Below are 12,467 nucleotides of genomic sequence, written 5' to 3'. Positions count from 1 at the left end.
ATAGCGGAGTCAGGGGATATGGGGAGAAGGCAGGAACCGGGTACTGATTGGGGATGATCAGCCATGATCACATTGAATGGTTTGAAAGACTGAATGGCCTACTCCTACACCTATTGTCCATTGTCTATTTAATCATACAATGTGAATTCTCCTTTTGAGTTTTGCAAATTCTTCGATATTCTGCGTAGAATCAGAATATTTTGGTCTTGACAGTTTATTGTCACATGTACCAAGATGTAGTGAAGCAATTTATTTTGCATGCTATCAATGGAGATCATACCATTATACAACACGGTAGTGCAAAAGAGAAAAGGAAACAGTGCGGAATATTGTGTTATAGTTCCATTGAGAATGTGCAGTTTAAACAAGTGCAAAGGGGGGGGGGGGGGGGGGGCAGGGGTGTTCGGGATTACACTCTTGGTGTATCAGAGGTCTGTTTTAAGAGTTTGATATCAACAGGGAAGGAGCTGTTCTTGAATCTGGTGGTACGTGCTTCCAAGCCTTTGTATTTCCTACACGATAGGAGTTTAGTTTAGTTTACTTTAGAGATACAGCGCGGCAACAGGCCCTTCGGCCCTCCGAGTCCACGCTGACCAGCGATCACCCTATACACTACCTCCATCCTATACACTAGGGACTATTTTTTTAAACTTTTACAAAAGTCAAATTAACCTACAAACCTGCACGTCTTTGCAGTATGGGGGGGAAAGCGGAGCAGCACCCGGGGAAACCCACGCAGTCATGGGGAGAACGTACAAACTCTGTGCAGACAGAACCCATAGTTAGGATCAAACCAAGGTCTCTATCCCTGTAAAACAACAACAACTACTGCTGCACTACCATGGCACCCTCTAAAGAGAGAGGAGAAAAGAGAGAATGATCGGGGTGTGAGTGGTCCTTGATTATGTTGGCTGCTTTCGTGAAGCAGCATGAAGTTAGATGGGGGGTGGGTTTGAGCGGGGGGTGGGGGGAAGGCCAGTCTGCGTGATGGACTGGCTACATCTACAACTCTTTACAATTCCTTGCTGTCTTGGGCAGGGCTGTTGGGCTTCACCAAGCCAAGCTCCGGTGCATGCCGATGGTGTGCTTCCTTTGGTGCACCTGTAGAAGTTGGTGAGAGTCGTTGGAGACATGCCCATATTTCCTTTGCCTTTTGAGGAAGTAGAGGGGGCGGTGTGCTTTTTTGGCCATGGCGTCCATGTGGTCGGATTAATAACAGTCATTAGTGATATCTACACCAAGGAACTCAAAGTTGTCAACCATCTCCACCTCGGCAACACCAATGCGGACTGCGGCATGACCTCATCTATATTTCCTGGTCAAAAATCAGCTCCTTCATTTTGATAACATTGAGGGAGAGGTTGTTATCTTTACTCTATGCTACTAAACTCTCAATCTTCTTCCTCTACGGTGTGTCATCATCACTTGAGATCTGGCGCAGTAGGGTGGTGACTTCAGCCAACTTGTATGTTGAGTTAGAGCAAAATATGGCTTGTATAGGGTAGTAATAACAAGTGTGTCGGGTGCATAATAAGGGGCCAAGAACGCTGCCTTGCTGGGCTCAGGGGTTGAGATTTATCGTGGAGATTGCTTTGTTGCTTGTTCTTACTGATTGTGATCTATGAATCATTCAAAAATCCAGTTGTGGAAGGGAGTACTGAGACTTAGATCCAGGAGGTTCGACATGAGTTTGGATGGAATTATGGTGTTGAATAATAGTTCGGAGCTGTAGACAACGTAGTCCGACGTGGATCACCTTGTTATCCACATGTTCACGTAGGTCTGAGATCATTTGTGGCTGGCCTTAATTGGTCCTAGTCTTTTCACACATCCAGCTCTTAGAAATTCATAAGCTGTACGATAGGAATTAGGCCATTCAGCCCATCAAGTCTATTCTGACGTTTAATCATAGCTGTTCTATCTTTTCCTCTCAACCCCATTCTCCTGCCTTCTCCCCATAATCCCTGATACTTTCTTAATCAAGAATCTGGGGTAGGGGATTGCAACCTTCACGTGGTCCGCCCTGTTTCAACGAATGCAATAAACCTGGCGTGCACAATCAAATAAGATCAAATAGAACAAGTTGTCCTGCAACTTTGGACTGTGCACGCCATACGCAAGAAGAAGAATCAAGAATCTGTCAAACTCCACAGCCATCTGTGGCAATAAATTCAACAGATTCACCACACTCGGACTAAAGAAATTCCTCCTCGTCTCCTTTCTATTTCTAAAGATACGTCCCTTCATTCTGAAGCTATGGCCTCTGGTCCTAGACTCTCCCACTCAGGGAAACATCCTCTCCACTTTCACTCTATCCAGGCCTTTCACTATTTGGTCAGTTTTAAAGATCCCCCTCATCCTTCTAAACTCCAGCAAGTACAGGGCCCAGTGCCTTCAAATGCTCATCATATGTTTACCCAATCATTCTTGGGATCATTCTCGTAAATGTCCTCTGGACATTCTCCAACGCCAGTACATCCTTCCTCAGATATCGGGCCCAAAATTGCTCACAATACTCCAAATACTTTCTGACCAGTGCCTTATAAAGCCTCAGCATTACATCCCTGTTATTGTATTCTAGCCCTCTCGTAATAAATGCATTCACCTTCCTTACTAACCTTTCAACTTGCAAATTATAGGAATCCTGCACCAGCACTCCCAAGTCCTATGCACCTCTGATTTCTGAATTCTCCCCCCCATTTAGAAAATAGTCTAAGCCTTTAGTCCTACCACCAAAATGCATGACTCCGCGCTTTACATTGCTGAATTCCATCTGCCACTTCTCAGCCCACTCTGTTAACCTGTCCAAGTCCTTCTGCAGAGTCCCTGCTTTCTCTACACTACCTGCCCTTCATCTATCTTTGTATCATTAGCAAACTCTTTATCCTCCACCCCCTACTTTCAGTCTGAAGAAGGGTCCCGACCCAAATCATCACCCATCCATTTTCTCCAGAGATGCTGCCTGATCCGGTGAGTTACCCCAGCACTTTGTGCCTACACTTAGATTGGCATGCAGCCCTCAACACTCTCACTGCTGGATGCTGTGTCAGCAGTTGCATGCTCACTTAGATTGACCACCAGTCCACCAACACCAAGCATTCATGAAGAAGTTGATGGGCCCAGATGGTCTATGCTGCACATGAGCTTACTTGTGTAACGTCAACATATCCATGGCTCTTTCTGTGGATAGCCACATCCATTTCCCTCCTAAAACACCTCCAACGTTCCCATCATCTCATTCATGCTGCAGTAAAGTCTACATTCCAACTCTTGAGGCAAAGAAGAAAAAATAGACTGAAAAAAGGTCCCAACGTGAAGCGTCACCTGTCCATTCCCTCCGCAGATACTGCCTGACCTGCTGAGATCCTCCAGCACTTGGTGTTTTGCTCTAGCCTTGTGTCTTTGGGGTAAAAATGCTTCCCTTGAATTTTTGACCTTCATGGCCTCTCTCGCAAATGGTACAACCTTTGATATATGGATTGAAGTGATTGAAAGATTGATTGATTGATAGAAAAGTACAGCAAGGAAACAGGCTCTGGACCACTCCGCCATCATGAGAGGAATAGATCGGGTAGATGTACAGAGCCTTTTATCCAGAATTGGGGAATCAACAGCCTGAGGACATAGGTTTAAGGTGCGGGAGGAAAGGTCTAATAGGAACCCGAGAGGCAAATGTTTTTATACAAAGGGTGGTAGTATTTGCCGGGGGAGACAATTGAGGCAGGTACGATCACAAGGTTTAAGAACTTAAACGATGAGGAGTGGCAAATAGAAACATAGAAACATAGAAATTAGGTGCAGGAGTAGGCCATTCGGCCCTTCGAGCCTGCACCGCCATTTAATATGATCATGGCTGATCATCCAACTCAGTATCCCGTACCTGCCTTTTCTCCATACCCTCTGATCCCCTTGGCCACAAGGGCCACAGTGGCAGAGTTGCTGCCTGACAGTGTCCGAGAGTCAGGTTCGATCCTGACTATGGCTGCTGTCTGTACGGAATGTGCATGTTCTCCTTGCGCGGGTTTTCTCTGGGTGCTCCAGTTTCTTCCCACATTCCAAAGACGTGCAAGTCTGTAGATTAATTGGCATTTGTAAAATTGTCCTTAGAGTGTGTAGGAGTGCTTGTGTATGAGGATCGCTGGCTGGTGGGCTGAATGGCCTGCTTCTATGTTGTATCTCTAAAACGTCTAAACATTTAGACAGGTAGATAGATAGGATAGGTTTATAGGGATATGGGCCAAATTCAGGCAGGTGGGACTAGTGTAGATGGGGCATGTTGATCAGCATGGGCAAGTTGGGTTGAAGGGTTTATTTGCATGGTGTAACTCAATGAATCAGTTTGTGCCCATTTTTTTAAAGAATGGACAGCAAGATTGGAAATAACGCAAGCCATTGTTAAAGAATGGGGTGGGGTGGTGGGGAGGGGAGGGGGGTATGTGTAGGAAGGAACTGCAGATGCTGGTTTACACCAAAGATAGACACAAAGTACTGGAGTTACTCAGTGGGTCAGGCGGCATCTCTGGAGAAAATAAATAGGTGAGGTTTCGGGTCGAGACCCTTCATTAGACTGGATATATCTACACCCCACCATCAAGTAAAATGCCTTGTTGAAGTGAACACACCACCACCACTGGCTTGCAGAAAGAAGCTCTGAGGCAGATTTGCAATTGAACACCACATAATGGCAAGGCTGCATGAGGTCGCTGGCACAGGAGTCAGCAGTGGCGAAGGAACCGCTAACACTCAAAGTTTAATTTGGACCAGCTTATTTGGTTTGCATTTCACAGACCATATTTCAGAATGCTCCGGTATTACTGAAGGGCTCCTATTGTGCTGCCATATTTGAACCAGGCACTTAAAACAACGCAAGCTAGTTGAACTGACCTGCATTTCCAGGGAGGACAACTAATCATAGAGAATGCTTTCATGGAAAACTGGCTCCCGTTTTATAACTTCTCTTTTCATTCTATTCAGCCCTGCACAGATGCCAGCCGACAATTTGAATCAAGTTGAAATATTTCCTTAGATCGGAGATTAGAAAGACTTGTTTGAAAAAGTGGATGTGGGATCCCACAAAATATTTTTCGGAGGGAGTTGGATGGGTAATGTTGAACAATGATTTATAGGATGTGTAGAAAGGAACTGCAAATGCTGATTTATAATGAACTTAGACACAGTGCTGGAGTAACTCAGTGGGTCAGGCAGCATCTCTGGAGAAAAAGGATGGGTGACGTTTTGGGTTGGGACCCTGTTTCAGAGTGATGCTGTAATAGGATAAATGGGCAAAAGCAGAGAAGTTGCATGAGTGTGATTGCTGTCAAACATGCGGTGAAGGCACAATGGTCTGAATGGCAATGTTTTTAGAGCTGTTACCTCACAGCGCCAGAGACCTGGGTTCGATCCTGACCTCGGGTACTGTCTGTCTGTGTGGAGTTTGTATGTTCTCCATGTGACTGCGTGCGTTTCCTCCAGCTGCTCTGATTTTCTCCCACATCCTAAAGATGTGCGGGTTTGTAAATTAGACTTTAGTGATACAGCGTGGAAACAGGCCCTTTGGCCCACTGAGTCCGCGCCGACCACGATCACCCCATACACTAGCACTATCCTTCACGCTAGGGACGTGGTCACAGGGAGAACATACAAACTCCGTACAGACAGCACCCATAGTCAGGATTGAACCTGGGTCAAACCCGGGCACTGTAAGGCAGCAACTCTACTGCTGCGCCACTGTGCCGCTACATCATACATCACAAATGCTACTGTTTATTTAATCATCTCTGCACCCTAGCCTCAAACAAACCAAAGGATTGATCTTCCACAGTGGCATTGGCTGCAGTAAAATTAGGGTAAGAATGGTGGATAGTTAATGTGGACTCATGACTGGTTGACCGAAGGTACTAATTCTGTGCTGTACCTCACTATGTTATAAAAAGCGGTGAGAGTATTTTGGTGCCATTCTTTCATGGATTGTAGAGTCATACAGCATGGAAATAGGCTCTTCAGTGCAACTCTTCCATGCCGAACAAAAGCTCATCGCATTTGGCTGTGTTGGCCCATATATCCCTCTAAACCTTTCCTATGCATGCACCTGTCCATGAGTTTTTTACACCTCTATAAGATCACACATTAGCCTCCTGTGCTCCAAGGAATAAAATGCCAGCTTTCCCAATCTTTCACTATAGCTCAGGCCCTCGAGTCTTGGCAACATCTTATTGACACGAGCGGCGCACTATTCTTTACCAAATAAAAATTGAATTTATAAATTGAAGACACGTACTCTAAAGAGTCGATCGCAAAAATTACAAAGTTGGTTTTTGGTAAGTTGAGGAATATCTGTAAAAGAAAAGGTCACAAAGAGCTGAAGTTACTTGGGTCAGGCAGCATCTCTGGAGAACATGGATAAGCAAAGTTTCAGGTTGGGACTCTTCTCCAGTCTAAAGACGTACCAGACTTTGTGCACCCCGCCCCCCCCCCCAACTCTTTCTAGCTTCCTCATCCTCGACCACAATCAGCCTGAAGAAAGTCCCAACCCGAAACGTCACCTATCCATATCCTCCAGAGATGCTGCCTGACCTGCTGAGTTAGTCCAGCATTTTGTGTCCTTTGTGTAAACCTGCATCTGTTGTTCCTTGTGGCTACATGAGGAATATCAGTACACATGTTTAATTTTACCTGAGTTTTATCAATTCCCAGATTTATCATGAAATTACTTCCATGTTGGGGAGATATGTCAGATATCTCTTTGAAATGAAGCAAGCCACGAGTATTTAGAGTGCAGAAGAGTGACCTTTTGTGCACTGGTTCCAGTCCCCGAGTGGACTGCTCAGAGAGAACAAACCCTTCATTCAGCTGAGAGTTGGTGGGTTTTACACTTGTGCTTGCCAGCTTGTGATGATGCCTCTCTCTGCCTTCAGTCAGTGCACTGACTGGGCAAAGGTGGAAGCGCCCGGCCAAAACCTGACAACTTTCTGACCAGCAGAAGTATATAAAATTACAAGATGCATGGATAGGTTAGACAGTCAGAACCCCTTTCCCTGGGTGGAAATATCAAAGACTAGAGGACATTACTTTAAGGTAAAAGGGGCAAAATGTAAAGAAGATGCACAAGGCCATTTAAAAAAAAACCTTAGATAGTAGTAGCTGCTGGGTTTGGTTGTGGAGGCAGATACGATAGTGGTGCTTAAGAGGCTTTTCGATGGGCACATGGATCTGGAGGAATGGAGGAATCTGGATCATGTGCAGGCAGAGATCAGTTTAGCTTGACATCATGTCTGACATGGATATTGTGGGCTGAAGGGCCTGCTCCTGTGCTGTACTGTTCTATGTTCTATGACAGGACACAGAGAATACGTCTTTCCTACAAGCAGCTGACCAAGAAAAATAAGCCCTGAAAATGAACATTTATGAGACTATTAACAAAGGAATAACAAATCAGGCTTGGCAGTTTGGATTTGTATCTCTTAAGAGTTTAGAAGAATAAGGCGTGATCTTATTCAAGGACATAAGAATACAAGATTCTTGAATCCATAGATACAAGAAACTGCAGATTCTGGTTTACAAAAACAGGCGCAAAGTGTGGGAGTAACTCAGCGGATCAGGCAGCATCTCTGGAGAGTCTGGATAGGTGCTGTTTCAGATCAGAACACGTTTCAGCCTGAAGAAGGGTCCTGATCTGAAACGTCGCCTGTCCATGTTCTCCAGACATGCTGCCCGACCCGCAGAGTTACTCCAGCAGTTAAGCTGGAAAGGTAGCAGAAAAGATTTACGAGGATTTTGCCAGGACTCGAGGCCCTGAGCTATAGGGAAAGGTTGAGCAGGGTCGGACTTTATTCGATGGAGTGCAGGATTGCAAAAAGGCACAAAATGCTGGAGTGAATCAGGCAACATCTCTGGAGAACATGGATAGGCAGTTTCAGGTCATGACCAAGCAGCTGACCGGAGAGAACGGAGAGGTTGAGAAGGAGTTTCTTCCCAGAGGCAATTCGGACTGTAAACGCCTTTCTCACCAGGGACTAACTGTACAGAACGTTTTTCCTTCTATTATTTATTATGTAAAATAATATGTGTGTTATGATTGTGTTTATAATTTGTTTGGTTGTTTTGTTGTTCCGCGAGCATTGCCACTTTCATTTCACTGCACATCTCGTATGTGTATGTGACAAATAAACTGGACTTGACTTGACTTGACTTGACCCTAGTTCAGACTGATTGTAGTAGGGGGGGGGGGGGGGGGGGGAATAGACATCCCTACTACACCCCAACCCCCTCTGCTCCCCGTCTCTTCCCTCTGCCCCACCTGGATGCGTACCCATTCCTCCCTTCCCTTCTTTTATCACCTATATTTCTTCCTCTGATTCAGATTCAATTTTGTTTTGGCTGCAAATTTCACGCTTTTTCTAGTCAAGATATTTTTTTGACTTTTCATATCAGGCCTTTGTCCAACCATCTGCCAATCAAATCCCCCCTGACCTGTAACCACCTATCAGTTGTGTAGGAAGGAACTGCAGACGGTGGTTTAAACCGAAGATGGGCACAAAATGTTGGAATAACTCAGCAGGCCAGGCAGCATCCCTTTAGAGATAGAATGGGTGACGGGTGAAGAAGGATCTCGACCCGAAACATCACCCATTCCTTCTCTCCACAGTTGCTGCCTGTCTTGCTGAATTATTCCAGCATTTTGTGTCTATTTTCCACCTATCAGTTGCCAAACCGTATCTTGCCCCTCCTGTCTTCCTGCTTTCTTCTCTCTTGTACAGTCTTCAATCTGAAGATGGTTCCTGACCCAAAACACCTATCCATGTCCTGCAGAGATGCTGGCTGACCCGTTGAGTTACTCCAGTACTTTGTTGATGCCGGCGTACAAAGGAAATACGCAGTGACAGAGCGTGAAAGCTGCTGGCTTACAGCACCAGCGAGCCGCGTTCGATCCTGACTATGCTGCTGACTTTTGACGTTTGCACTGTGACTGCATGGGTTTGCTTCGGTTTCCTGCCATATTTCAAAGACCTGTGGCGTTATTGGCTTTGGTAAAAATTGTCCTTCGTGTGAGTAGGATAGAACCAGGGTGATCGCTGGTCGGGGCGGACACGGAGGGCCAAAGACCCTGCTTCCACACTGTATCTTAAACTAAACTAAACTAACTAAACAAGCTTTCAAATAAAGGAATAAAAGGACATACCTTTAGAAAGGAGATAGGAGGAATTTCTTTAGTCAGAGAGCGGTGAATCTGAGGAGTTTATTGCCACAGATTCTTGATTAATACGGGTGTTGGGTGTTTATAGGGAGAAGGCAAGAGAATTGGGTTTAGAAGGAAAGATAGATCAGCCATGGTTGAATGGTGGAGTAGACTTGATGGGCCAAATGACCTAGTTCTGCTCATAGATCTCATGAAATTATGAACAAATGCAGGACAGGATCCCAACGTCTATTGTCAATTATTTTCTTGATTAATCTCACACTGGGGCGACTGGTTCGCATGAACTGCGTACTCTGAGGTGTCATGCGATGCTTCTTACACATCTGTTATACATCAGGAGAAACCATCTTGCAGAATTGCTGACTTACCCTCATTACTTTGCCCCGCTGCTCCAGGTCTTCCCACATAGAGTGCACAATGTACTTGCACATATACTTGCCCTCTCGGCCTTCCTGCTTCATGCGTACCAACGACATCCTGCAAGCACAACAACAAAGTTTGACTCATCTGCACATCTATCATCCTCCCATCTCCGTCAATCCTTCTTCTCCCTGCTCCTGTCCGGCAGAAGGTACAGAAGCTTGAAAGCACGCACCACCAGACTCGGGAGCAGCTTAGAGCCATAGTCATACAGTGTGGAAACTGTTGTGACCTTCAGTCCAACTTGCCTACTCCAACCAACATGTCCCATCTACACTAGTCCCACCAGCCTGCGTTTGGCCCTCTAAACTTGTCCAAATGTTTCTCAAACATTGTGATAGTACCTGCCTCAACTATCTCCTCTGGCAACTCGTTCCATACACTGACATGTTAGTTGGGTAGAGCAAGTTGAGCCGAAGGGCCTGTTCCAGGCTGCATGACACCAAGACTCTACCCTATGGTATACACGGCCCCACGTTGCCCATTCACAAATGTAGTTACATACACAGGTGAAGATGCAAAGAGGATTGGGGAAGATCTTGATCGATCTGAGTTTCTTGAATGAAATCTCATCATGAAGTGGGGCATTTCACAGCACAGGAGTGACCTTGCACACCTCGGGACCTCTTTCCATTGAACCTAGCAGCCTCAGCATTGCCACACTCTCCAGGGACCCAAGTCCGTGGCACACAGCGGCCAGCCAAACTGCCTGCACTTGGGATTACTCAGCCTATTTTTAATGTAACTACCTGCATAATGTAACACCTCATTTACTAATTTGAAGCTGCAACTGGGAACTTGCAGACAGTGACTTCACAATCTGGAGCATTCACCTGCGGAACCAGCCCCCGTAGTGCGTACATGACCTCACTCTCACATTCAGTGTAACATGATGTCACCATTCAGAGCCCATATTTCAAGAGTGGCTCACACTAACATGCCTGCGGTGTCTGTGTTGACAGAGTTTATACTTTAAAGTAAAGGAAACATCACCATTTACGATGGTGCTGGAGTAATTCATCGGGTCAGGTAGCATCCCTAGAGAAAAGGAATAGGTAACGTTTTGGGTCAGAACCCTTCGTCAGACTTTCCGATCTGAAACGTCACATTTTCCTTTTTTCCAGATATGCTGCTTGATCCGCTGAATTATTCCAGCATTTTGTGTCTATCTTTGGTATGAACTAGCATCCGCAGTTCTTTCCTACACATTCAGTTATGTTAACTACCCACGCGATGGCACTTTGGACTATTTCAGTGTGGTGGCACGGTGGCGCAGCCGTTAGAGCCGCTGCTTCACAGCGCCAGAGGCCCAGGTTCGATCCCAACCTTAGGTGCCATCTACACGAGTTTGTGTGTTCTCCGTGACTGCAAGGGTTCCCTCCAGATGCTACGGTTTCCTTCCACAACCCAGAGACGTGCGGGTTTGTAGGTTAATTGAATCTCTGTCAATTTGCCCCTATTGTGTAGGGATTGGAAAATGTGGAACTAGTGTGAACAGGTGATCGATGGTCGGTGTGGACTCGGTGGGCCAAAGGGCCTGTCTTCATGCCCATACGTTCTAGGAGCAGAATTAGGCCATTCGGCCAATCAAGTCTACTCTGCCATTCAATCATGGTTAACCTATCGTTCCCTCTCAACCCCATTCCCCTGCTTTCTCGTCATAACCCCCGACACCCTTACTACTCAAGGATATGTTTATCTCCACCTTAAAAATATCCATTGACTTGACCTCCACAGCCGATTGTGACGCTGTATCTTTTAATCAATCAATCAATCAGTACCCCTCTTCCCAACATGAATGAATAACATCAACACTGATAATTATTCCCCTAACATTTTCAGGTCTTTGTTATTTAGTAATTGGTTTCACATGTACCTTCTTCTTCTTCTTCTTCTTGTGTATGGCGTGCACAACCTAACGTTGTAGGACAACTTGGTCTATTTGATTGTGCACGCCAGGTTGATTGCATTTGTTGAAACAGGGTGGACCACGTGATGGTTGCAATCGCCCACCCCAATCCCATGTACCAATACTACACCACGTTCCAAACTAAAGTCCTTCATTGGTTGCACAATGCTTTGGCCACCCTTAAGTCAGAAGAGGTGCTACAGCAATGTAGCACGAAGGAGAGGTTGCATTGACAGCGTTGATATACTTCAGATGGGATGGCAACATAGATCTCCCGACAGGGATGGACTTTACCGATCCATTGACAACATCTGAGAAAAGGATATCGATCCCAAATATGCATCTACAATTATTATCAGTCAAAAGCAACACCTGTAGATATTTCTACATTCAAACTGCTTTCTATCTAAAGATAACAAATCCCAAAATAACAAAATTGGCTACAGGGGAGAGGGTGGACAGACTGGGATTGTTTTCTTGAGAGGCTGAGAAGTTGAGGGGAGACCTGATAGATGTATATAAAGTTATGAATGACATAGATAGGGTAGACAGTCAGAACCTTTTTCTCCAGGGTGGAAATGTGAAATATTACAGGGCATAGCTTTAAAGTGAGAGGGGTAAAGTTTTAAGGAGATGGGTTTTTTGTTCATACACAGGGTGGTGAATGTCTAGAAAGCATTGCTATGGGTGGTGGTGGAGGCAGATATGATAGTGGTGTTTAAGAGGCTTTTAGACAGGCACAAGCATATTCAGGGGGTGGAGGGATATGGATCACGTACAGGCAGAGGAGATTAGTTTAACGGCATCAAATTCGGCATGTACATTGTGGGCTGCAGGGCCTGTTCCTGTGCTGAACTCATCATTTCTATGTTCTATTTGAGAATTTGAGACATTGAGATAATGATCCTAGTGTCCATCTACAATAAGCATCAGCCAAAAACA

The 12,467-nt window shown here is 45.4% G+C and overlaps 1 protein-coding gene across 1 annotated transcript in view; it reads right to left on the bottom strand.

Annotated features, from left to right (window-relative positions):
• The window catches only part of LOC129707587 (ubiquinol-cytochrome-c reductase complex assembly factor 1), a 91,142-nt gene that overhangs the window by 26,667 nt on the left and 52,008 nt on the right, over positions 1-12,467 (bottom strand). Inside the window, exon 6 of the mRNA XM_055652734.1 lies at positions 9,565-9,673. Coding sequence (XP_055508709.1) covers positions 9,565-9,673 — 109 coding nt within the window. The remainder of the gene's footprint in view (positions 1-9,564; positions 9,674-12,467) is intronic.

The sequence above is a fragment of the Leucoraja erinacea genome, chromosome 21 (assembly GCF_028641065.1).
Source record: "Leucoraja erinacea ecotype New England chromosome 21, Leri_hhj_1, whole genome shotgun sequence".
Classification (NCBI taxonomy): Eukaryota; Metazoa; Chordata; class Chondrichthyes; order Rajiformes; family Rajidae; genus Leucoraja; species Leucoraja erinaceus.
The sequence above is the reverse complement of the archived record's forward strand: the minus strand, read 5'-3'. Positions and strand labels throughout refer to the sequence as shown.